Here is a 26809-nt window from a genome sequence, read left to right on the forward strand (position 1 = left end):
ACGTAAGATACTGTTACATATTTTGTAAATAATAAATTATCGTACCTACTTTGGCAATTTGTTACAATAGGAATGCTAATGTAATTGACAACCAATGGCAAACATTTCGTAGTACTTAGTGGAATTTAAGCACTATATGATAGGAAAATGACGTTTTGATATTTTATTGTAGAGCCGGCTACACTGAACTTGGAACCAAGTAACCAGATTTTTTTATTGGCCATTAAGGCACGCAACGGTAATCGCTTAATTTAAATCGCCAACAGTACAGAAAATAAACCTACAGGAACAACTGACTCAAAAAATATTTCTAGGGAATAAAAGTACCTATATTTTTTCAAACTTTATGGGGAAAGTGTACCTCTGAGGATATTTAAGAGGATCCTCCGAATAAATCTGGCATCCAAGGTATCTTCATGTCCATAAATTACATATGATAAACAATTTCCAGGAGAACCACCCACGCAAATTTTGTGAAAACCTGAATATTACGTAGTAATAGGTACTACATCCGCCTTGTTCTCGCCATAGTAAACGTAAAAAGTGCTTACTGCAAAGTGGAGATAGAAGCTGGAAACAACCGAGAATATTCTCAGATGTTCAGCAGCGTTAAAAATTTACATGTACCTACAGAGGATTTCCATGAAAATGGCCTTTTAATCTGGAAGTAGGGAAATTTTTTGGTATGAATGTTTTCAGGGTTGTTTTTTTTACAAGCAAGCAGTCTACATTATATCCAAGTAACCAAATATAAAATAAAAATAAATTACAAAAAGAAATATAAAAACTATATTGGACAACTAAAACTCTATTGGATTTGTTACCATCCACCGATGGCATCCTTAACTGGAGTTGCTTGCTTTTACTTATTGTATAGATACTATTTAATTTAATTACCAAGTTCGACAATGTTTACTAATTTTGTATCCGTAATATAATTTTTTGATATCAGTACTACATATTTTTTACATAATATCCATTTATTACTCTCCTTTATTTTTTTTTTTGAAACGTTGATGTCCATAATTCGTCCCATTACTACACGAATACCTACTTAATGTCTAAAAGAAATCTAAAAAGGCTCACCGATTTGTGCGTAAATGGAATTCAAAACACTTGTTTTTGAAATCGCGAATTAGATGACGAAATGAACTAGAAAGATTAATAAATACCTAGTTAAACGAAAATATAAACGACCTTGTGGTCTACTTTCATGATGGATTTCCGGCGCAAGTCGCACGGACGTCCTACGTCCACATTAGCTTTGCGGCGAAACTCACAAACGAGACGCACGTTTTCCTGTCATCGCAAAATTACAAATTGCCTGTGATGTCATCACGCCTAGGTTATAAACTAGGTCACAGGCGGGCCTGAAGATAAACGTGAAATACCTAAGTAACCATCCGACGGCTGTAAAGGCAAATCAAATTACCTGTGTAACTTATCTTGGTGTTGGATTTGTTTCACTATTATGAATTTGTAAAATTATGTTTAACGAATTCACAGTCGTTTAGCAAAACAGCCGTTGACGCCCGAGAAGAGCAGTTGTTGCAAATGCGCGTAGTATTGTTGTTTTTATGCATATGAAGTTTTATTTTTTTATAGTCTAAAAGTAACTAATTAATGAACGTGTTGAATTGTACCTACTTAATAGTGTAGTGACAAATAATTACATACAAATTAATATAATTAATTATTCACAATCTGTGTTCACAATCTACTATTTACATTTACTGACTATAATAAAAATAATATTTATCAGTGCTGGCTTTCTCTATGGATATAGGGATGTAAGGAAGATGTAAAATCAACTTGCAAAAGCTCTGTTAAGAGCTAAAGTCTAGACTCTGAGTAATATAATTATGCTATTCGATTCACTGGCACAATTTGTTATTTATCAAAAGAAAGATTCAATTTTTCTTAGGTAGGTATATAGATTCATACTTAATTGTATTTTTACTTAGCGATATTTGGTAGGTATTAGTCAATTACTTCTTTATTTACTATAAATCGCCATATTGGCATCACTAACTATAAAGTAATAATATGGTTTGTCATTTGATCGATTTCTAATTGGAAACCTTGTTAATATAGTTCAAGCTTACCAGGTAGCTGCACCTAACTACCAAAATCACAATTTCAATTCAGTTTCTATATAGGTACTTAGGTAGGTAAGAGGTGTGTTTAGATAAAGCCATAAGCGTGTAAGGAGACCTTGATTCTCATTAGGACATAGGTATTCTTATAAATATAGATTCAAAGGGATATTGCTGGTAAACAATAATATCAATTTTGAGCTAGTATTTTGTAGCTTTGGTAAATATTATTTAATTTACAATACGACGTGAAGACTTGCCTGTGAAGGAAGCCTTAACTTCTGAATAAATTATTTGATTTTGAGCTCTTCTGTGTCTGAAATTGTGTGCCATTTTTCAGTCTCCTGTTTATTGTATGGTAGATTCTTACTCCAGTAGCCACCAATTTGTCTCAAAACAAAACTACCAGTATTTAGGTACTAGATACTCCAGTTTTATTAAACCCTCGCCAGCATTTGATGTTTCCTGATTACGTTGACTCCAAGCAAGTCTCGTCTAACTTGCCACCGCAAAAATGTAATTGCTTGCATAGGTAAAGGAAGTTGCAACTGGACACCCTTGGAAGCTATCTACAGCCTAAAAATATACTAATATGCTTCTGAGAACTATACATTTAAAGCCGTAAGTTACGCAATATCCTAATAGGCTCGTTATTTTCCATGTATTCTCCTGAATATATATATTCTTTACTACTGGTACCTACTTGGATTCCCTAGCGATTTGGTATCTCCCAGGTTTTGTTTTAGGCAGGTAACTATAATTCGGGACGCCTAATTAGGTACCCCTAACTCTAATTATATAAAATTTGCAGAAGTAAAGGGGCTTGAAGGGAGGACGAATCCCTGAACAAATTTTTAAATTAAAATCTTACAGTAAGAATAATAAAGAGTGATTATTACCTGCTTTTTTTTCTTTAGCAGATATAGTGGTAGTAAACAAATGCCGAAATTCATAAGATGTCACTCACGCGACGACTAGAAAATACAAAATAAAATAGGTACCAATCGATGAAACAACGTTCTATGTAAGCGCGAATATTTACAACATGTACGACACTGATATTAAGTAGGTATTTTATTTATAGTGCGCCACGCACCGTAGTTACGTTGTCGCTATTAAATGCTGCGCAATGGGATATAGATCGGGAGAAATAAGTGCATACATACATGCACTGAGTCCAGACAGTCGCTGCGTCGCGCCGGAGCGGGCGGTACACTCGGGATCAACTGTCCATCCGCGTATTTTGTCATTCAAGATCTCTGAGTTTTCTGAGAGACTAACGCAGCGAAGACGACGCGGTAACCGTATTAAAAACAAAAGGGGCCGAATGCAAGCGGCCGGCTGTTTATAAACATTGAATCTGTCGGACGGGACGGGATGCGATCAATACAGCGCCCGGCGCACTCCGAGCGGTCGGGGCCGGCGTGGCCCCAACCGGGCTCACCTGCCGCGGAATCTGCGGCCGAGATACAGACGATGCAACGGACCGCGATGCGAGTGCTGCAGCGCGGCGGGCTGTGGCAGCGAGCGTACTGAGCTGGCGGCTAGCGGTGGCCGTGTGCGCGCCGCCCTAGTCCTTACGTCATGCGGATTTGACAGCCGGCGCACGAGGATCGAGCTGCCCACCAAGACCGCGTCGCGGCGCCACCGGCGACTACGATCAATATGAGGACGCACTGCGCAATATACAGCGCGCACTATTTAACTACTGTCTACCGAACTGGTCCACAGATTACATACATACACCTGAACCCGTAAGAGCGGCGGACCATCTACGACAGACTAAAGCCGCAGTCAAACCATGACAAGGGATTCACACACGGTAAGATGGTGGAATTGTGAATTTTAGCGTTTTGAGTACAATTCAGTCATATACCTCGTGATTCACATGTAGCTGTGGGTTTCACGCAGGGGACTGGGTCTCATAGATGCTAATTTTTTCAAAAAAAACGATGTTCTTGATCTTGATCATTATGAATCATTCGGCGACGATATTTGTCAACGAAAGATTCTAAAAGTTCAACGATCAAGGATAGGTTTATCTGAGAGCCATGGCCCATTGCTCAGTTGTGCAAGGTTGCGACGCAGCATGTTGTATCTCCGTTGTATTCCATATGTTTTGACATTAGCGTTCGTTTACGTACGTCGCAGTTTCGGCGTGCAGTCAGAATATTTAGTTGGGTTTAGCTGAGTTTTTGAATTGATTCATTGGTATTTTCCCTTTTTGGCCATTTATGATTTGGCTTTATTATACCTAGTTTTCGTTCTAGATAAATATTGCACATTTTTACTGCAGGCCCGTTTCGCCGGTCCGTTTCGACACTGTTGTCATTTTGGATGTTTCATATATAAGTCCCTTTGCTTGGTCCGCTCTGACTGGTCTGAACAAAATACCAGGAAAACAATTCTGCATGAACCTAATTTTAGTGTGAACCACTGGACAAATATTTGTTTTTATTTATTTATTGATTCAAACTTTATTTACCGAAATTGGTAAAATGGGCGGACTTAACTCTAAAAGCATTTGTTATGTGTTAAGATGTATTATATTTCTGCGTTTACGGCAGAGGGCAAAATAATTAAAATATCTGCGATTGAACTATTAATACCTATATTTTTCTAATGTAACTACGGTCTGTTATCAAAAGTAATTTTAACAAAAATCTTCCCGTCTTAATACTGCGTGAATACTCTGTAATAAACTCGAGTTCAACTGACCGAGAGCTGAACCTTAATCATTAAAAATATTTCTAAAGGCGCAGGTACATAGTATGTATATATTATATATAATATGTATAACGTATATATTATATATAATGTCAAACAAATTCTTCGCAGAAATTATTGCACAAGTGTTGTGGAACCTACAGCAGTGTCGTTTTTGAGATAAGTTTGCAGTTTTGGAAATGTTACCTGTTTGTTAAAAGCGTACAGCAGTTAAACTGTTAGAATTGTATCCTAACATTTCCCTTATAAAGATTTTTCCTACTGATCACTCTTGTCTTGGCTTTTTGAAAAAGCATGTTGCTTCTTTCTGATTCGAAATGTTGTTAGGCATGGTTGTTAGTCTCTACTCTCAGCTTCCCGTTAAATGGCAATGATGTATAGGTGACATGTCTATATTTCTTTTTCTATTGGCCATTGGGCTAGCACTGATAGCTACCACATAGCTAGATATAGCTATGTGGTAGCTATCATTGAGCAAAAATTTGAACGACGTAAAAAATTAAACTTCAACAATTTTGTCGTTTGGGTTAGACATGAGGTGGTTAATCCCTCCCTCTAATTGAGTGGTCAAACCAAATACTTCTGGGAATAAATATTGCAAGAATTATATATCGGTATTCCAATACTGATATGATTCTGATATATAATTACTGAGTTAAATGTGGGCTGTGGGAGACGGAATTTTTTGTGTTTCAACATTCATTTCTGTAATCAGGCAAAAGAATTATAGCAGCTACAATTGATTTTTTAATTTTTCCAACTAAACCACAAATTGGTAATAAAACATTTAAAATTTTTAATCATTTGGGATTTTCCCTTATCGTATAGGCATCTTTTAAAAAAAGAAAATGTGTGGACGCAATCGTGTGCTACGTTTATGTTTGTCTGTCATCTGGTGTTTTTTTAGATTATAAAAAACTCGATTTCAAATCATTTGGATTGAACATAATGTGAGCTCTAATTGAGTGATCAAAACAAATACTTCTGAATAGTTAATAAAAAAATAATTGATGCGGACAACAATCGTATTACATTTTAGCTACAGCTTTCAATCGGAACATTGCCATTTTTTATGACTCCTGAATGGCGATCATGAATCAGCAAGTAAGGACCATGGAATTAGTAGGTACTGTACGAAGTACTTTTTATTAAATCCATGGTAAGGACATATTCACAATACATTTCCTCCATCTGGCCACATGTTATCTGACTTTGTCGATGAATGATGTAATTAATCCTCCATTTCCACTTTTTTATTGAAAGTCAAAAAAAATCTTTAGAAATCAGACTTCAACGGGCAAAATTATATTTGTTTTCAGCGACCAATAAGACCATATTGTCCCCGCGCCTTTAACATTATAATTTCAAATTGAAATCGAAAATATAATTCACTTACAATTTTTCAACTTCCACTAAACCTCTTTGGGTTTGCACTGATCTACGTACTAAAACTTAAAGAATTACACTTTTCACAAAGAGTGCTTTATGATCAAATCATTACGTACTCCAGAACATAGAAATTCTATAAATGACTCCCTGTTGGTCATTTCTTATCTTTCGAGTTTGCGAATAAAATATTTAATCAGATTGCACATATGTAGTGTGTCCTCGTAACTATTGTCAAAACAAATACTTCCGGATTAGTATTTATTATTTATAATTAAATAATTTTCCCGCAAATTCATTTCGGTCACAGCTTTTGTAGCCGAGAACAAAATAATTTAAACAACAACTATTGATATTTTCATAGATTCCAATCGAGGTTTCAACTGTTATTACAGTTTCAAATTTAACTTATAAAATATCTTCCAAATATAATCCCTTCTCACCACAGCGAGTGGCTTGCTCATGATTTATCTTCTTGGAAACTATAAATAAGTGCGACTTTTCCTTTTTAACCATTTCGGTTTAAAAATCAATGTTTGAAATACCTATTTCTAGCATACCTAACATCAGAACAAATACTTTTGTGATGACAACTCTGCAGAATTGGTACAGTTTTGTCATTCTTGAGGTAAGTTTGCGTTTTAGCAATATTATTCGTTTATCAAAAGATACAGTTTTAAACAGTTCTGTAACCTAAGCATTTTCCAAATCATTTATTCAGAAATTAGATCTTCATGGAAACTTTTTCACGTCCAATTTTACATTATATAGGTAGTAATTCCTCGAAAAGCTACAAGCTACTGGCATTCTCTAAACATGTGTGTGTTGTTCCGCCCTATTTTTCCAACTAGTCACTTTTAGTCAAAGCATTTATACAGAAATTAGACTTTCACAGGCACTTTTTCACGTCAAATTTTACATTATATAAGTAGTAATTCCTCAAAAGCTACTGGGATTATCTAAAATGTGTGTGTTGTTCTCTGTTTTTCCTACTAGTCATTATTGAGCTGACTTTTAAATAGGTAACTCTTATTCGTAATATCGTCTATTTCTATTATCAGCTTCACGCTGAAAGGCAATATGATGAATAAGTAAGTCGAAATGTTCTTAATACATTTTTTCCTATGGGCTTATAGTAACGAGTATGTTGCTTTGTGGTAGCTATTGTTGACGATAGCTTGAGGTGGAATACTTCTGGCGGATGATTTCATGCTCAACTTCCAAATTTGATGGAAAGTCAAAGCATTTCTTTCGAAATCGTATATTCATGGGGGTACTTTATCACGTAAACTTTCTAATGATAAACCATTTTTCTAACCTACAAACAAAGGTTTCAGCGGACAATGTGGTCGTCACATTACCGTGTCGTTTCATTGTAATTCCAAGTTTAAATCGAATTTAATAATTAAAATTATTTGCCAAACAAAAGCATTTTCCAAATCATTTATTCAGAAATTAGATCTTCATGGGAACTTTTTCACGTCAAATTTTACATTATATAGGTAATATTTCCTCGAAAAGCTACAAGCTACCTGCATTCTCTAAAAATGTGTGTGTTGTTCCGCCCTATTTTCCAACTAATCACTTTTAGTCAAATAATTTATTCAGAAATTAGACTTTCACAGGCACTTTTTCACGTCAAATTTTACATTATATAAGTAGTAATTCCTCAAAAGCTACTGGGATTATCTAAAATGTGTGTGTTGTTCTCTGTTTTTCCTACTAGTCATTATTGAGCTGACTTTTAAATAGGTAACTCTTATTCGTAATATCGTCTATTTCTATTATCAGCTTCACGCTGAAAGGCAATATGATGAATAAGTAAGTCGAAATGTTCTTAATACATTTTTCCCTATGGGCTTATAGTAACGAGTATGTTGCTTTGTGGTAGCTATTGTTGACGATAGCTTGAGGTGGAATACTTCTGGCGGATGATTTCATGCTCAACTTCCAAATTTGATTGAAAGTCAAGCATTTCTTTCGAAATCGTATATTCATGGGGGTACTTTATCACGTAAACTTTGTAATGATAAACCATTTTTCTAACCTACAAACAAAGGTTTCAGCGGACAATGTGGTCGTCACATTACCGTGCCGTTTCATTGTAATTCCAAGTTTAAATCGAATTTAATAATTAAAATTATTTGCCAAACAAAAGCATTTTCCAAATCATTTATTCAGAAATTAGATCTTCATGGGAACTTTTTCACGTCAAATTTTACATTATATAGTAATATTTCCTGGAAAAGCTACAAGCTGGCAGTCTCTAAAAATCTGTGTGTTGTTCCGCCCTATTTTTCCAACTAGTCACTTTTAGTCAAATCATTTATTCAGAAATTAGACTTTCACAGGCAACATTTACATTAAAATTATTTGCCAAATAAAAGCATTTTCCAAATCAATTATTCAGAAATTAGATCTTCATGGGAACTTTTTCACGTCAAATTTTACTTTATATAAGTAGTAATTCCTCAAAAGCTACTGGCATTCTCTAAAATGTGTGTGTTGTTCCCTGTTTTTCCTACTAGTCATTATTAAGCTGACTTTTAAATAGGTAACTCTTATTCGTAATATCGTCTATTTCTATTATCAGCTTCACGCTGAAAGGCAATATGATGAATAAGTAAGTCGAAATGTTCTTAACACATTTTTCCCTATGGGCTTATAGTAACGAGTATGTTGCTTTGTGGTAGCTATTGTTGACGATAGCTTGAGGTGGAATACTTCTGGCGGATGATTTCATGCTCAACTTCCAAATTTGATTGAAAGTCAAGCATTTCTTTCGAAATCGTATATTCATGGGGGTACTTTATCACGTAAACTTTGTAATGATAAACCATTTTTCTAACCTACAAACAAAGGTTTCAGCGGACAATGTGGTCGTCACATTACCGTGCCGTTTCATTGTAATTCCAAGTTTAAATCGAATTTAATAATTAAAATTATTTGCCAAACAAAAGCATTTTCCAAATCATTTATTCAGAAATTAGATCTTCATGGGAACTTTTTCACGTCAAATTTTACATTATATAGTAATATTTCCTGGAAAAGCTACAAGCTGGCAGTCTCTAAAAATCTGTGTGTTGTTCCGCCCTATTTTTCCAACTAGTCACTTTTAGTCAAATCATTTATTCAGAAATTAGACTTTCACAGGCAACATTTACATTAAAATTATTTGCCAAATAAAAGCATTTTCCAAATCAATTATTCAGAAATTAGATCTTCATGGGAACTTTTTCACGTCAAATTTTACATTATATAAGTAGTAATTCCTCAAAAGCTACTGGCATTCTCTAAAATGTGTGTGTTGTTCCCTGTTTTTCCTACTAGTCATTATTGAGCTGACTTTTAAATAGGTAACTCTTATTCGTAATATCGTCTATTTCTATTATCAGCTTCACGCTGAAAGGCAATATGATGAATAAGTAAGTCGAAATGTTCTTAATACATTTTTCCCTATGGGCTTATAGTAACGAGTATGTTGCTTTGTGGTAGCTATTGTTGATAATAACTTGAGGTGGAATACTTCTGGCGGATGATTTCATGCTCAACTTCCAAATTTGATTGAAAGTCAAGCATTTCTTTCGAAATCGTATATTCATGGGGGTACTTTATCACGTAAACTTTGTAATGATAAACCATTTTTCTAACCTACAAACAAAGGTTTCAGCGGACAATGTGGTCGTCACATTACCGTGCCGTTTCATTGTAATTCCAAGTTTAAATCGAATTTAATAATTAAAATTATTTGCCAAACAAAAGCATTTTCCAAATCATTTATTCAAAAATTAGATCTTCATGGGAACTTTTTCACGTCAAATTTTACATTATATAGTAATATTTCCTGGAAAAGCTACAAGCTGGCATTCTCTAAAAATCTGTGTGTTGTTCCGCCCTATTTTTCCAACTAGTCACTTTTAGTCAAATCATTTATTCAGAAATTAGACTTTCACAGGCAACATTTACATTAAAATTATTTGCCAAATAAAAGCATTTTCCAAATCAATTATTCAGAAATTAGATCTTCATGGGAACTTTTTCACGTCAAATTTTACATTATATAAGTAGTAATTCCTCAAAAGCTACTGGCATTCTCTAAAATGTGTGTGTTGTTCCCTGTTTTTCCTACTAGTCATTATTGAGCTGACTTTTAAATAGGTAACTCTTATTCGTAATATCGTCTATTTCTATTATCAGCTTCACGCTGAAAGGCAATATGAAGAATAAGTAAGTCGACATGTTCTTAATACATATTTAATCATTTTGATCGCACATAGTACGTGTCCTCGTAACTATTGGTCCAAAGAAATACTTCTGGATAGTATTAATTATAATTAAATAATGTTCTCGCAAATTCATTTCGGTCACTGCCTTTGTAGCCGAGAAAAAAATAATTTAAACTATTGATCTTTTCATAGTTTATTCCAATCGAGGTTTCAACTGTTATTACAGTTTCAAATTAAACTCATCTTCCAAATACATTATCAAAACATTAATTCAACCTAATAAAATTCCTTCTCCCCACAGCGAGTGGCTTACTCATAAATTATCTTCTTGGAAACTATATGAGCGAGTTTTCCTTTTTAACCATTTTGGTTTAAAAATCAATGTTTGAAATACCTATTTCTAGCATACCTAACATCAGAACAAATACTTTTGTGATAACAACTCTGCAGAATTGGTACAGTTTTGTCATTCTTGAGGTAAGTTTGCGTTTTAGCAATCTTATTCGTTTGTCCAAATTTTATACAATTCTGTAACCTAAGCTTTTTCAAATCATTTATTCAGAAATTAGATCTTCATGGGAACTTTTTCACGTCAAATGTTACATTATAGAGGTAGTAATTCCTCGAAAAGCTACAAGCTACTGGCATTCTCTAAAAATGTGTGTGTTGTTCCCCCCTATTTATTTCCAACTAGTAGCTAGGTCAGCTATCGTCGTGGTGGTATACTTCTGGCGGATGATTTTATGCTCAACTTCCAAATTAGATTGAAAGTCAAAGCATATATTCTGAAATCCTAATAATATACAATTTTTCTGACCTACAAACGAAGGTATCAGCGAACAACTGGATCGTCACATTTCCATGTCATTCTCATTGCAATTTCAAGTTTAAATTGATTATAATAATTTAAATTATTGAACTGGAGAGAGATCCCGACTCTCAATCTTCCTTACGTATTATAAAACAAAGTTCGTTACTGCGTCTGTCTATGTGTCTGTCAGTCTGTTCGCGATATACTTAAAATATACTACATGGATATTCTTGCGATCTTCACCAAAGGATAGTGTGATTGCCGATGATGGTTTAGCTGTATAATTTATTTTATACGACACCTCTGATCCGAAATAATGTAATTCCATGAAAATTCCGTGACGAATTCCATGAAAGTACATAGGTAATTGAAGACCCGGCCTGAAATTATACTAGGGATGCCATGGGTCCGAATTAAAGTTCCCATGGCACTCCAGGGGAGCCTTGGGTCCGGAATGGAAAATTGAAAATTCCTCTTGGAAATTATTTATAACCCGGTCGAAATAAATGTGAACATCGCAGCATACATACGTCATTTAGACAGGTACTAATAAGCATGGATTTAATAAGTACTTCGTAGTACCTACTAATACCATGGTACCTGTTAAGTACCTACTAATTCCATAATCCAAACACAATTCCGTCGTGTTACATCAGTATTGATAGCAATGAGTATTTATAAGTGCAGCAGGCTTTTAACAATAAGTCACTGGCAAAAAATAGGTAGGTATTCTATTTTTTCAAAATACGAACAAATTTTATGGAGTTGTTGTAATTATCTTAGTAATGTCTTATTTCTATTATTTTTATTATCTTCGTAGGCATGTGTCGTATAGTGCACTATAAGTACGATACACTCGTGTGTCTGCGACCCTCGACTAAACCGACTAAACGTCTCGGATCGCAACATACACACTCGTTAAAATCTGTGACTTTAATTTCTCGATGAACAATGTATTGTGTACTAATGATTTTAACCGGGCGAAGCGGGAACGGGCTGTTATTATTTTTAACCCCCGACGCAAAAACAGGGGGCTGTAAGTTTGATCGTTAAGTGTGTCTGTCTGCTCATCAAAGAGTGAACCGATTTAGATGCGGTTTTTTTATTTGATAGCAAATTTTTATGCGTTGGTTCTCAGATATGTTTAATCAAAATCGGTTCAGCCGTTCAAAAGTTGTAGCGAAATTAAAGTCAGTTGGAAGATGATAGTAGGTTACGTAGGTATTTGATTGTTGTAGTTGTGTAGTCGAAGAACTTTTAAAATTTTTATTTGTTCTGTTCATAAATTTAGAAATGATGTGTCTGTTCCTATGTGTGTGTACCAATATGTTTTAAAAAATGTTGTTATGACAAAATAATTTTTCATTTGTAATGGCAATTTTCTGTTGTGACTGTGTGAAAAAACGTCAAGTAATAAAGTGATATGATGACGTCAATTAAATAAATGTGAATTTTTATAGTAGTACCGTTATACGTTCGACCCAGCTTAGGTCAGCTTGGTCCCTGGGCATGGCATGGGTCGGTGTCCAGTGGCCAAATTCTGCTATTTTATTCCAAGCCGTTGTAGACTTGAAACGCATTGAAGGCAACTTTTGGTAGGTAATATGCTATTTGTCAGAATGAAGCCGTAACGCGTTTAGTACAATCAACAGCAAATCCAGTTACCCTTCATAAACCTCTATGACACGGTAATAGCGTCGAATTTGTATTTGCAATGAATTTGTGTAGGTTGATGTGCTGTCAAAAGTAACTGTTTTGCATGGGCAGTGAAAGACAATAATATTTTGTGGTGAGTCAATTCATTCATACTTTTACAATATGTTAATATTTTATTTTTTTTATATACCTATGTATAGTAGCAGTAATACGTATTTTATTCTTGTAGATGCAATGAGTTCCTATCTAGCATGAGATATAATGTTGAGAGCGCAGCTTCGGGACATTGTTAAAGCCAGAGGCCATCGCTGAATTAGCCGTAATTTCAGTGTGAAAAAGACGACCGAGATCTATCGGTTAACAAAGATTCTCGCGAATAGCCTCAAATGACACGACATTTTTACTCCAGACTCGCCGCAGTGATACCATAAGTCCAGAAGATAAGGTAGGTAGATAAGAAGTTTATTTTCATCAACTGAGACACTACAAATAATTAAAAGTTGGAACATATTAAAGATACACATCTATAAGTAACAATAATAACATTGTTTCCGTGACGAAACGTGTGGCAAAGGTAAGACAGCAATTACGAAATTCTTAATTGCACCTATAAAAAAGGTAGATAGGTACATACCATTATATTTAAGTGTTAGCTTTGACATTTTTTACTACCTACTGGATCAAAACAGACTAACTGGCCAATGCAAGGTACATTCCGTATCCCAGCAAACTGTATCCCGGACCATTAAGGAGGTGATAGCGGCGTGAAATATGCCTGACATGGTACTCAATATGTCGTTTACCCGTTAAATCAACACAGGCCGGGAACAGTGACAGTGGGTATATTATTCTTCAATATGTATGTGTTTCAAATTTAATATTAATTTCGGAATTTTGTTGCAGATTTTATTCCAAATTGCCAGACATTGTTGGGTGCATCGATGGGACTCACGTCTCCATAATTAGGCCTGTTCATAATGAGGAGAGAGAGACACATCAACAGGAAGAAACTCCTTGAAAGAACAAATTGTAAGCATGGTCTCCCTATGTAGGTAGTTATGTTTATGTAGGTGTACTAGATAAGGATGAAATGTGTGTGACTTTACATATTTTTTAAATTTCAGATTTGTGATCCAAATAATGAGTGCAATAATAATAATGCCAGCCTCCTGGTCCCACACATGATCGCATTATTTGGGGTAAACATCCATTACATATTCAGCGGAAGTTGGTTTTGGCTGAGAATTAGTTTTAAAAATAAAATACATACCTAGATATATTTGTATCCGTATTTGACGGATAAAAGGAGAACAATCAATAGGTAATTACCTTGTTGTTCGTCGCGAACTTATGACCTCGAGACTTTACAAAATTGTGAATATTTCAAGATTTGGTTGCCCCACGAACTAAAAAATATATTGGCAGATCCTACATACCTTTTAAATTTCTAAAAGTTGTCGCGTTACAAACATACATACATAAATACAAATGCACGCTGGCTGGAGGTCTTACTTCGAAGCCTGTAGAGAAAGTAGCAACAACGGATCCAATTGTGACACTGTGCAAAGCAATATCAAGCTACAATTCTGGCATGGCATTACCATCCGCGAACAGGTGACCCCGCTGAATAGAAATACAAGTTCAGAATGAAGCGAAGATCAATATAATAAGACCCCGCGCTGAAAGGAAGCATACGATAGTGATACGATGACGTCAATTAAATAAATGTGAATTTTATAGTAGTACCGTTATACGTTCGACCCAGCTTAGGTCAGCTTACATTCGACGCGCTGAAAGGAAGCATACGCTGAATGGTGTAGTACACACAGAATAGAATACTTGTTTCCTCCAAACGACTTTGTACCAGTGTCATGTATTATAATTTTAATGCAGTTAATAAAACATATGGATTATAAATCAGTATTTTTTTATTTAATAACAAATCATACTTGACGTTTTAATAGATAAAGAAAAGAAACATTTTGGCGAGTCGTACCGCCGAAATATTAGATGAGATGAAAATACGAGAACTGCCAAGCATGAAATTCGACTCAACGGCATATACAAACGATTATAATAGATACTCTTCAAAACATGATATAAACAGTTTGAATAATTCATACTGAAGTATCAAGGACGCGATATAGTTAGCGTCGCTAATGGGTCTGGATTCATGCGCTTACAAAGTGCATTCTAGTTTGAACGGTCCACTTATCATCACTGGGTGATATGTTTTTAAATGCACTGTTACCTATTTAAGCACATGCGCATAGTACGAGCTAAAATTCTGAGAACTATACAGGAATAAAAAAAAACAGATGCGATCAACACTGGGCTCTCTAGTTAAGTACTTAACTGTTCAAAATACAAACACAAAACAAATATATAAGATGCAGTCAGAGTCGGAGGTGATCTCACACTTGATCATGAAACTGTAATCTTAATTACTATCTCAATGACTCGAGCCGAAGTTCATAAAAAATACTAAAACTTGGCAGCCGTACAGAGAATATGGAAATTAAAATTATCAAAAACTATATTATACAAGCTTTACACACTAGCGTATATTAAATAAAAATATTTCACCATTCAATTTAATGCGACTCGGCCTATGTTTCATACAAATCTAATGAAAATTAAGAATATGCTAGTATTATTAGATAGTTATTGGCAACTTCAGAAGATGCGAATGGAGAGCCGGCTACGTTAGACCAGAGCTTAGACCAACGTTCATCTGTCTAAAGCAATTTGATTAACTAAATATATATATTCTCAATATCACGGGTTATTATTTAGATAATCCATAACATATAACGAGAAACAACTATAAAAAAATCATCAATAAATTACCTAAATATAACCAAATTTCGTCATTCCTGTCAAACCCGAAAACAGGTAAGAACAAGGAATTATATAACCTCCAGACATGTCAATAGACATCTAACGTTAACCATCAAAGAGATTCAGACAGGAAATATTCTGGAACTCTGGAAGTAACCAGCTCAGAAGTTTAAAATGGCTTCTACTTCCACACGACATACCGAAAGGACTGGGTTATTGTTTATATGAGTAGATATGTACTAATGCTGATGTTGACTAGGAGCTAGAAAGTTGTACTAGGACTGCTGTCTAACAGTCTGGAATGTTTAATATAAATAAAATATAAATAAAATTCCCCAATTTTCTTTCTCCGAGTCAGCAACCAGCGTCACTAATAATTAATGTACGGCAGCTGCCAACATGCAATGTTCAATACACCTTTAGCTGGTTCTTGTCGTCGAAGCCGGCTGAGTGGCCCGCGTTGCGAACTATGAATGAGTTGCCGTCGAAATGCATCCGCCTCTCGCCACGTCTGAACAACAAAAATTAAATAATTGATGGGCCTTTAAATTTATGATGGCCAAGGGTTTAATTGCACTCTTTTCTAACTCATTTTTTTTATTTTCCTTATTGATCATATGTTACCACCTCGACTTCCAAAGCGCAAATGAAGTAACGGCACAAAAACTTCACCGCAGCCTTATCTTCAAAAAGATCAATTTATTAACAAACTAATATTTGCATACTTATTTACATATGCATGGGGGTATATCAGGAAAAAAAATGGTTCAGTTCAACAACACGAACCTCATCATTTTTAATATTATAATTTACAACATGACAACTCAATTCTCTATCCAGACAGGCAGGCAGACTAACTACATAATGATTAATAGAAACACTGAGATAAGTATAAAAAGTTTGGTTGAGCTGCAGTAGATCCCGACTGACCTGACAAACAAGTGCTGCGTCTGTCCGAGAGAGGCGGTGCAATGCAGAAACGGGCTGGTGATGGACGCGGACCCGTTGCTGGGGCTCGTGCGCAGCTGGTACTTGTGGCTACAGCGATGGATTCTAACGACATAATTAATTAAGTAGATAACAACGCGAGAAAATTGTATAAAACATGTATTATTATATATTCTCAACCATCGTAAATAATGTAAAGTAACAATTTCTACATCCCCATAAACACAACATAAACACAAGTAGCTGTCGAACATAGCTTTTTTGCAAATATATTTGTCAACTACTAGGAAGTATGATAATAACTTTGTAATTCGATACTACTTATACTGCCTTCCGGTAGTTATTTGTTAAATTATCATAGACCATTACAACAGACTATAATTTCTAAGCTAAAAACCCGCCTTAATTGTAAGCTAGCAAATACGGTTACGGTAATGTCATAACCTTGTTATTAAAACCTAGTCTCTAGTATAATTAAGTAAAGCCTAGTAAACTAAACCGATGTGTGGTCCGACGAGACCTCAGATTAAAAAATGAATTTATTAATATAATTTATATAATAGAAGAAATATTTAGGCGGTAGTAGGTCTAGGCTATCATGTTTTGGGCATATAAATTCTCAACTAGATACGCGTGTGGCAACAAAGATGATGACCGATGAAAAGGTGGAAGGAACAAGTCTTCAAAGTGAATGAAGGTATGATAGGAAACAAAGTTGTGAAAGAAAAATACATTATGTGCCGACCCCATCTATGAGCAAGGATAAAGTAAACATGGACATGACAGAAGTAAGAACAATACAGATCTAAGTAAGATATTAATGAGCGATTGTACACTTAAACAGTTTATATAGTGTATAAAGTGAAGCGTTACGGTAGAGCTAGTTCACCAGTCAGATACTTCATCAAATACCTCGTTGAAACTAAATCGCCTTATCTTCATCGGCAATGATAGTGACCTGATTCTGGACATTACAGGTAATAAAAATTATAATTATAATTTAGTAAAAAATACCATCCTGGACAGTACCCGTTCATGACACTGGCCTTATTTCCTGCCTCATTTCCTCTTTGATATGATCTGAACCAGGTACTAATTGGAAGTATTTTCTTCAATACATACCTAACCAGTCCGTCGGCGGTCTGGCTGACGCGGACGTTGTTGATGATCCAGTTGTCGATTCCGTCGTCCGTCAGCCAGTACTGCGCAGCCTGCAGCAGCGACAGAGCCTCGTTCACGTATGACGGACCATGGCGAGACTCGCTGTAAAAAACAACCTTACTACGTTTCGGCCCATTGGGATCTGCTTTTTATACGACACCTGCTCAGAAAGAATCTATTCCATGATTGTAAAGTACGTAATTGACGAAAATCCAGCCGGAAATATTGGAAACTCCATTATTCCATTGGGAATAATATAAATTATAACCCGGCGGACTCGCTGAAAACAAACAAGTTTAGTTAGGTACAATATGTAAGACTAGCCTTTGATCGACCTGGTTGTAATTATACATGAGACATTTTATTTGTCCACATCTCGGGTGTTCACGACGTCAACATACACCATCGTTAGTATCTTACTTCCTTATCTCGGTGTACTGCTATTACGGCAGAATGCAATGTTTTTGGGATCATTGAATCATGATTATTTGATTTTCCCTACACGTTAAAATATGATTCAGAGAGTAGTTAAGACAATCCCACTGCCTTCAGCCATCATTGAGGAGAAAAAAGTAACAAACATGCCAATTCAGCCATTTATACCAACTGATGGCTTTTTACTTAAAGTATGGATAAGGTCTGAATTGGTAGTCACTATTGTAGTTAATAGCTAACGGGAGATGATTTATTCGAAGTCTATCTTCAGTCGTTAATGAGCGTAGTCCCTGGGCTCCGAGGCTCAACGGCTGGGTAGCCACCGGGCAAACGACCTGATGACAGACAGATCCTCGGTCGTTAATCTTAGTGAAGATTCAATAACACATTTACTTGTAGAACACGTTGAGCGTGAAGTCTTGGCTCATGTCGAGGAAGGTGTCCGTTGTGGTCCGAGTGCCCGCAGCGTCTACCAAATACACCAGCGCACACTGTTCCGCAGTGAACGAAACTCCCTTGTACCACATCTTCGCGTACCTACGGAAATACAATAATTAATTAGAGGCACATATTTGAAATGCACATACAGTTTGACGTTTAAAGACAGTACGTTTTATGAAAATCCTAATTGGCCCTAGCCTTAAGTATTAGCTGCCAATGGTGATGGATGTCGGTGTAGGCAACTGCAACGTCAGTGCGGCCTTATGAAATATATCTAATATCTGCTGACAAAGCTGAGACCAGTGTTAGAAATATCACACACAATAAGAAACAGTAAGTATAAAGTACTTGGTACGTGGTTCACTACATTTTTTTAATTAGATACATAATTGACCGGAAATCTGGAGTACTGACTACGAGACAATTTGAAATAAGAAATTAAATGCTAATTTACATACTAATAAAACTTGAGAAAGTGGCACTACTAGGCGTTAAGCCAATCTACCACTAATTTACGACGTACTTAGCCAGAACGCAATTGAGAGTTAATTATTCACTATTATTCATCACAATAGTTATGACAGTGCCTGCTAAATACCCATTAATTTCGATTTGACTCACCTGAGTCTAATCGTTACCTGCTTAATATTAATAGTGTAGTTTAGTAGATGATTAGTCTTAATAAGACTATCCATATGAATGCTCACTAAGGTGCGCCACATTCGGAACGATAAAAATAGGATGGTGCTCATTGTTGCAACTATATTGAATCTCATTGTTTGTGGAGATCACTATATTGACCATGTACACGATATGCAATTTGGAGCAGCCAGATTAGGAACAGAGAATGCAGGCAAACCGTACCTTGACATATCAGAAAGTGGTACGTGTCTACGCGTCAAAATGCATTACTTTTTTGCAGAAATTTAAAATTGAGGCAGGCCTAAATTTTACCTTTGCTAACCCAGCGGCTCTCACACTTTGTAGATGGAACCCTTTTGGAAAACTGCATTTGACGGAGTCCTAAATAAAAACTTATATTGAAGCTCGTTATGTATTTACTTATTAACGTTGTACATTTGTATGATGTATGTATGTATGTACATATGTACGTTTATTTATAACGAACTTTCGAACCTTTGGTCTGATTTTGATGAAATTTAAAAGGTATGTAGGATCTATCCATAGAAGTTCGTGGGGCAAAAAAAATGTAGGGCGTTTTTGAAATATTCACAGTTTTGTAGAAACTCATTAAAATTGTTTATTTTCGCGAGGTCTCAGTTCGCGGCGAACAACTAGTTAAATTCGAAGAGTTCAAAGAGAATTCTCAACTATATGCAATTGGGTGCGTAGAGATAAGACTGACGTGAACTTGCAGGCGGATGCAATTTGCATAGGGAAGCAAAATGCGCCGACGCGGGTCAATATTGCGGGAAAGCAGGGCCCAGATAGAGCAAGTGCACTGTGTAAAACTGACGCCAACACACCCACCCGCTCCCCCGATGCCCACAATGTATAAAGTCTTAAGTAATAAAAAATCGACATTAAAATTTTTGCTTGAATTATTCCCGTTAAAAAAAAAACAAATCAATTCCCACAGAAATATCTTTTTGTCGCTTACATTATTAGTAGGTACATCGAAGGCGTCACCCTACCTACCCCAACTCGTTCCATACGCTTCATAATTAAGCTTTATTGATTTATTACTTCTCCCGCGCTTCACTCAATGTACCTACCAACTATACTCCAATGTGATGTACGGAACTAAGGAATGGATTTAGGCAGTTTTAAAACAAATACTTAATTTTATTTTTATATTAAACATTTTTGTGGGTGGTGTCCTCTTTCGAAACGAAAGAATTTGTAATCTTTATAAATTTTGTCCAGTTTGTATATATAACATTAAATTGAATATTTGATAAAAACGAAACATTTTGTTAATATTGATTGGGAAAAATTATCATTGATTGAAAATGAGGGTTTTTTTATTTATATCGAATAAATACTGGTGTCATCATAAGATTTGTTCGCATACCAATAAAGTATCTACCTAATAGAATTATTATTTGCAACTCATAGCCATTTATCAAAAGAATACTAAAATGCGTTCAAATTACTTTAGAGCGTGACAATTCAACATGTAACATTTTGTGGTCCAGGATTTCGCAACCGGCCCGGCACAGCCCTGCAGTTCCAGGTGTGTGTAGCGAGGACGAGATAGGGGCGGCAGGGCGACAGGGAGCGGGGAGTAACGTTTGTTCAGTCACCCTCCTAACAACTCACACATGTATGGGAGATGCACCCCAGTCACCATCATCTGTCAATGTACACACCTCCACACAGCACACGCACACATTTGCACATTTCGGCGGCAGCACACAAACAGCCGATGAAGATTTCACGTTCTGATTCGCGTCACATTTTATTATTTTTCCTCCGCAGGATCGCAGATATACAGGTTAAACTAATAGTTGAAACAGCAACTCACTTCACGGCTTTACGATACAGTACAAATAGATTTAACAATCTAGATCTACCACGAATACTAGGTACCACCAGTTCCTTTTTGACGCTTGGGGTTCAGAGGTAAACGTATTAAAAAAATATTTACAACTAGCGACACATACCGGCGTCGCTAGGTTGGAAACTTATAATACATCTAAATCTTCCTCAGAAAACACGCTATCTGTTGATAAAAGCCGGATGAAAATCCGTGCAGTACCTATAGTTTGAGTTTAACTCGACCAGACACAGGTGTGGCACAGCAGGCCTACCATCAACTTTTACAGAACGATTCCAATGCAACTCAGTTCAATTTAGGCACCTAAAATGAATCGCATTCATACTAAAAATTAAGTCGATGGTACGAATTTGCGATGCAGTTCAGTTTAGGTCGTAAAGATGATCGCGTTAAGAGATGATGGTAAGCCCCCTGGACTTTGTTTTAATTAATTATACACCCAACTTATAATACATCTAAATCTTCCTCAGGAAACACTATCTATTGGTAAAAGCCGCATAAAAATCCGTGCAGTAGTTTTGAGTTTATCGCGAACTGACAGACGCGGCAGAGAACTATTTTGTAATATGTAAGGATGTAATGATATAGTCCAACCTAGCGTCCTTATGGAGAAAGTGCGCGGGCCCCGTTGCGACGCAACCCGATGCGATGACAATGGACACGTTGTAAATTATTAAAGCGACTATACTATACCTACAGACTTAAATGTCCATACTTTCGTATTACGTCGCATCGCGTAATTTTGTGTCAATGAGAATAACGAATGGAAGAGGAGCTAACTTGTTGTTCCCCTGCACGTGTCGGGCTTGTATCTCGACGCGGGAGCCGTAGTGGTAGACTCGTCCGTTGGGATGAATGAGCGCGGCGGCTGCTCCCGACCGAGACAGCGCGAGAATTATATTGTTCTTGGCGTTGGTCACGCGCACTGCTCCGTCGATTGTCATATCCACCCTTTCAATGTAGACCAGTGGATTACTTAACATACCTTCTTCATAGCCGTATTCCTCATGGCTGAGCTCATTAATGAGTCAGATTGGTATACAAACTCATGTAGCACCAGTAGGATTCGAACCTGTGACATTTCGACCCACGAGCAGGCGACAAACAGACTCATAGCCTAAGTAGCTGATAGGCAACGATAGCATTAACTATCTAGAAATGTTAACATCAGACAGACACTAGGTTGTATAACCACAGCCGAATCTTCAAAAAATAAAGTTATTTTTTACGCTGACACCGGGCTTCACAGCCCCGAATGCAACTAAAAACATGAGGGAGAGAGAGTCTTATTACTCACGGAGGGTGCTATCATTTCACAAACTAGCTGACTTTATTATGAATTTATATGTGGCTGACATACCAACAGAGTTTAAAACGAAATATTAGCTGCTAGAAGATTTAAAGAACTAATATAGGGTTACTTGACTAACTTAGAACTAAAGTAATTAAGCTTACTTGACTCGATCTCTCAGTCTCAAGCAGACAGTGCCATGGGGAGTTACTGAAGCATTGTAACCGGCGCCTCCAACCACATCAGTCACCTGATGATTCAGAAAATAGATGTGACGATGTGATGTATGCATGTCCTTGAGTGGTCCTATGGTAACTTTAACCATGGAATGTCACAAATTAATGCCACAGCTGTTTGAAACTAAATGTGTCGCAGATCAGGGTACTGTAACTACAAAATGTTTGATCTACCTCAAAATTGACTGATAAATAAACCAGAAAAGCGACCAGACGAGAAATTCTGTTACATTAGCTGTATGCTATTTGGTTGCTTGCGTTATGATATATATGTAATAGATAATCATCTCGACACGTCGCCACATCTAAGCTACTAGTGGGAACGGACGGATAGAACAATGGGTATATAATCCTAATCAAACGAGATCCGAGTCTAGATGCTATTTATTTTTGGTCACTTTCTGCCAGAAATAATTAAGCTTTATGATCGTAAAGCTTCTGTCACGGCCCACGAAATTGTCACTATCGTTGTAACAATTGCTATTCGATAGCTGATACTTGGCTGTGGAATAAAAAATAAGCTTGCCTCCAATTCCCTCCAGGTGTCGGCATGGTAGATGTCATCCCCTGGATAGAACGGCGCCTTGCGCTGCAGTGGCGCCCTCCACGGCGGCTGCCAGCCGGTCGCGCCCACCAGCTCCGCCTGTCCCAAGCCACCTTCCAGAAACTTGCTGTAGTCTTGGAAAGCAGACAAATCAGATTCTTCCTGTAACCAATTTAGGTAGGTAGTGAGATTAAATAACGAAATGTAAGACCAGCGAGCGAATGAACTCTGTAGTACCTATTTGATCTTCGTAAAAATGACCGTCGCTTGGGAATAATGCCTTTTTTTTAGGAAAATCAACACATTCGTCAGTTCCTAGCAAGCAAATACTGCTCAATAACAGTCCAACAACCAAGGATATACAAAGCACATAACAGCCACCTTAGGGTTTAGCTAATAAGTGAATTATCATAATAATAAATAAATTGAAAGATGATTGAAATATTTTTTGATTCGAAATTGAAAAACCAAATTTTGTTAAGAGCTATTGGCCTCTCAGATAAACGGATATAATGTAACCAGGCACATAAAGCACGGTACCTACATACCTATAGATTTACCTATAGATTTGAGTAACGTTAATAATTAAATAAACTCTATACAGGCAAAAAATGTTTAAAACCACAACAGATCACAAGCTAGGGAACCATCATCGTCATCTACAATTATCGTCAGTTGCCGTAGAATCTTAAGTCGTTCAAAAAGCTCCCATTCAATTTCACTAGGATGATTATACGTAGTTATATATCACTTAATATTAAAGTCAAAAATTTACTTAAAATCGCAACATATAAGCATACTTCAATATGTCTGTGCTTAGAACTTTGCGCAGGTAAAGAAGCGGCGCGCAAAGTAACGAACTTCACCGCCGCCTTTTCTTCAAAGACTTGCATGCGTCTGAGTGACGGTTCGTGCTGTAGTGGAAGTTAGCAAACTGACGTTAACGAGCATCTCACACACTACAGTTAGGTAAGGAGCTGGATTAGAAAAGTAGTCTGTTCACAAGCACCAGGCATAACAACGTACATACCCATTCCATCCAGTATTTCAATAAATACTAATCAGTATGGTCTACTGCCGTGGCGAAAAATAGGGAAATTATAGGTATACTTTTTTCAATTAGATGAAAGATTGTTCGATCGAATGACGATTAGGTTACTATGGTTAAAAATCTTGCATTACGCACCTGATTATATGAATGTGCTGTATAAACGCTCCTGGGACGAACTGGCATTGTAACATCCTTTCTAAAATCTGCATTAGCCATTTTAACACTTCTTCAACTTAAAACTGTTTAGGTTAATAATTCACTGTTTGATAAAATACATGAACAACAGTGACTAGCGGAATTGAAAAATGCTACATAATACAAATCATACTTCACGGAGCTCACGGTAGAATTGATTGAAAAGTGCAGTCAGTCATTTGTCATTTATTTTGTTCCATTTTTGAAAATTACTTTTACTTCTGTATATCGATTCTTATATGCCAATGTTTTATTATCCGACTGCAAGGAAAGGGTTATGATTTGTTAGTCTTGATGTATATACTCGCCGTCCTTTTTTTGAAATGAAAAGATTTTATTTCAAACTAAGTGATTATAATGTTTTATAGTAAGCAGTATTTAAAAGCTATGTTTATAGTATGTTAAAATCCATATCTATACTAATATTTATTTATTTATATGATACACAAACAAATTCCAATCAAAGTATTATTGATTTGTTTTTGTTAGTAATGAATAAACTCAAAAACTACTGGTCCGATTTTGATGAAATTTGGCACAGAAATAGACGAAACTTTCCGGAGTGATAGGTTTTTTTATTACGGTTTTACCCGTGCGAAGACGGTGGTGTTCGACGGTGGTGACCTTCAGGAGTCTGAATAGGGATTGGACCGCAGTCGTACCAATATGGAACCTCAACTTCACTATAGCGGCGAACCTGTTCACGCCTATTTCCGCAGACATGCCAGACGCGCTGCAGCGCCACGACAACTCCAGCAGTACCCTGAATGCATTATTGTTTACGGGACCCGTAGATCGCTGTATAACCGCTGTGTAAAACGAATTCTCAGGCTGCTATGGAAAGCTTGGCAAACTTTCAATCTGCCTAGGCTAGCATGTGAACCTGCGAACCAGCATATATATATATATATGTCAGCGTAACTCTGGGGATATGTTTTAAGGACGAACGCTAATTTATAAATAGGGTTCTGTATTTTTTAATTTGTAATGTTATTGATACAAACTCCGTCTACGTGACAGACAACTTTGTTAAATCAAATAAGTATTTGGTATCAACTAAAATTTAAATATAGTTGTAACCTAAATGGGAAGTTGCTATAATTCTCTAGATCGATTGCCTTCGAGCAGTCCAAAAAGCAGACAAATATAGGCGTTTTGCATCAGGTCAACGTGCTAGCTGCCTACGGATATATATATCCCAAATTCATAACATAATATTTATCCACGTATATGTATCTATTATTATAATATTTGGTATTATAAATCCATGTTATATGACATTCGATATACAAGTGCAATGAAACCTATGACGAAAAATTCCTATGGAAATAAAACATAAAGGTATAGATATTTACTAACTAATATTATTCCGGATTTCCAGTTTATGTTATTTTAATATATTTTTTCAAAAACGTTTTAAAAAATATATAGGTATGGAAGTATAATAAAATTAAAATTAGAACAGGACGTCAACCTATCAAAATTCACTGCAAACTCGCCGCTATTACCGCGCCATGGAGGTTCATGCAGTGCTGTTAGTTGACTGTAGCTCTAGGATAGATTTAGAAGGACCGGCGCAATTGGATGATTTAAATTTAGCGCGTTTATTTTTCTTTTCTTCTTTGTGGCAATCAAACTTCTTAAATAAAGCTTATTTTTGCCAGTGTCGAGTTACATTGTTATTGGACGATAGGATAGGACTTAGGCGGTGTTGAAGAATGAGGGCAATAAATACATATATTATCATATGTAATGTAAGGGTAAATAAATAGTATTAAACATAAATATTATGGTAAGAAAGGAAAGAAGCAAGAGCTTTAATATATTTAAAATCTGTAAAGGAATTTACAAGGAAGAGGAGCACGGAGTTCTATAAGGAACTGGTAAAGAGGCTTTGAGTCATATTTTGGACATCTGAACAGAAGATGATCAATATCACCTTCTTCAACTAAAGCGCAGTCACATATATCTTTACTAAGAACACCAATTCTTTGTAATTGAGTAGCAATACAACAATGACCAAATCTAAGTCTACATATGGTAGAAGTAACCCTTCTATCAAAAAACAGTTTTGAAAACCAAGGTTTTAGATAATGTTCTGCATTAAGGCGTCGATAATGTCCTGCCTTTGACTTACTAGACCTTTCCCATGTAGAGTTCCATTCTTTCAAAAGATACTCTCGTGGAACTACCAGGAGGTCTTGACAGTAGACGAAGTAATTTTCAGCATTTCCCTGTGATAC

At 36.1% G+C, this 26809-nt stretch overlaps 2 protein-coding genes and 1 long non-coding RNA gene across 5 annotated transcripts in view; 1 reads left to right on the forward strand and 2 right to left on the reverse strand.

Moving 5' to 3' along the window:
- The window catches only part of LOC128683245 (uncharacterized protein), a 29063-nt gene extending 25658 nt beyond the window's left edge, over positions 1 to 3405 (reverse strand). The window contains exon 1 of one of the 2 annotated variants that reach the window (XM_053768661.1): positions 3263 to 3405. The gene's annotated coding sequence lies outside the window, so the exon portion shown is untranslated. Of the gene's footprint in view, positions 1 to 2995; positions 3147 to 3262 lie in introns of those variants that run through there. The other variant, XM_053768662.1, reaches the window with a different exon arrangement.
- A 378-nt stretch (positions 3406 to 3783) lies between these two features.
- On the forward strand, positions 3784 to 14819 carry LOC128683247 (uncharacterized). 2 transcript variants are annotated; one of them, XR_008406263.1, is made up of 5 exons: positions 3784 to 3918; positions 12975 to 13035; positions 13132 to 13347; positions 13806 to 13931; positions 14027 to 14819. It is a non-coding gene; the product is annotated as an uncharacterized LOC128683247 (long non-coding RNA). The 2 variants fall into 2 exon arrangements; XR_008406262.1 differs by lacking the exon at positions 3784 to 3918 and having other exon boundaries at positions 3925 to 13035.
- On the reverse strand, positions 14813 to 24735 carry fest (wurstfest). The gene is made up of 8 exons (XM_053768660.2): positions 24507 to 24735; positions 23303 to 23482; positions 22705 to 22790; positions 22030 to 22200; positions 18681 to 18824; positions 17814 to 17954; positions 16674 to 16796; positions 14813 to 16254 (listed from the first exon to the last, which is right to left on the reverse strand). The coding sequence occupies exons 1-8, from the start codon at positions 24585 to 24587 to the stop codon at positions 16152 to 16154; spliced, it is 1029 nt and encodes a 342-aa protein (XP_053624635.1). The 5' UTR covers positions 24588 to 24735; the 3' UTR covers positions 14813 to 16151.
- Between the last annotated feature and the right edge of the window lie 2074 nt (positions 24736 to 26809).

This window comes from Plodia interpunctella, chromosome Z (genome assembly GCF_027563975.2).
Source record: "Plodia interpunctella isolate USDA-ARS_2022_Savannah chromosome Z, ilPloInte3.2, whole genome shotgun sequence".
Lineage (NCBI taxonomy): Eukaryota > Metazoa > Arthropoda > Insecta > Lepidoptera > Pyralidae > Plodia > Plodia interpunctella.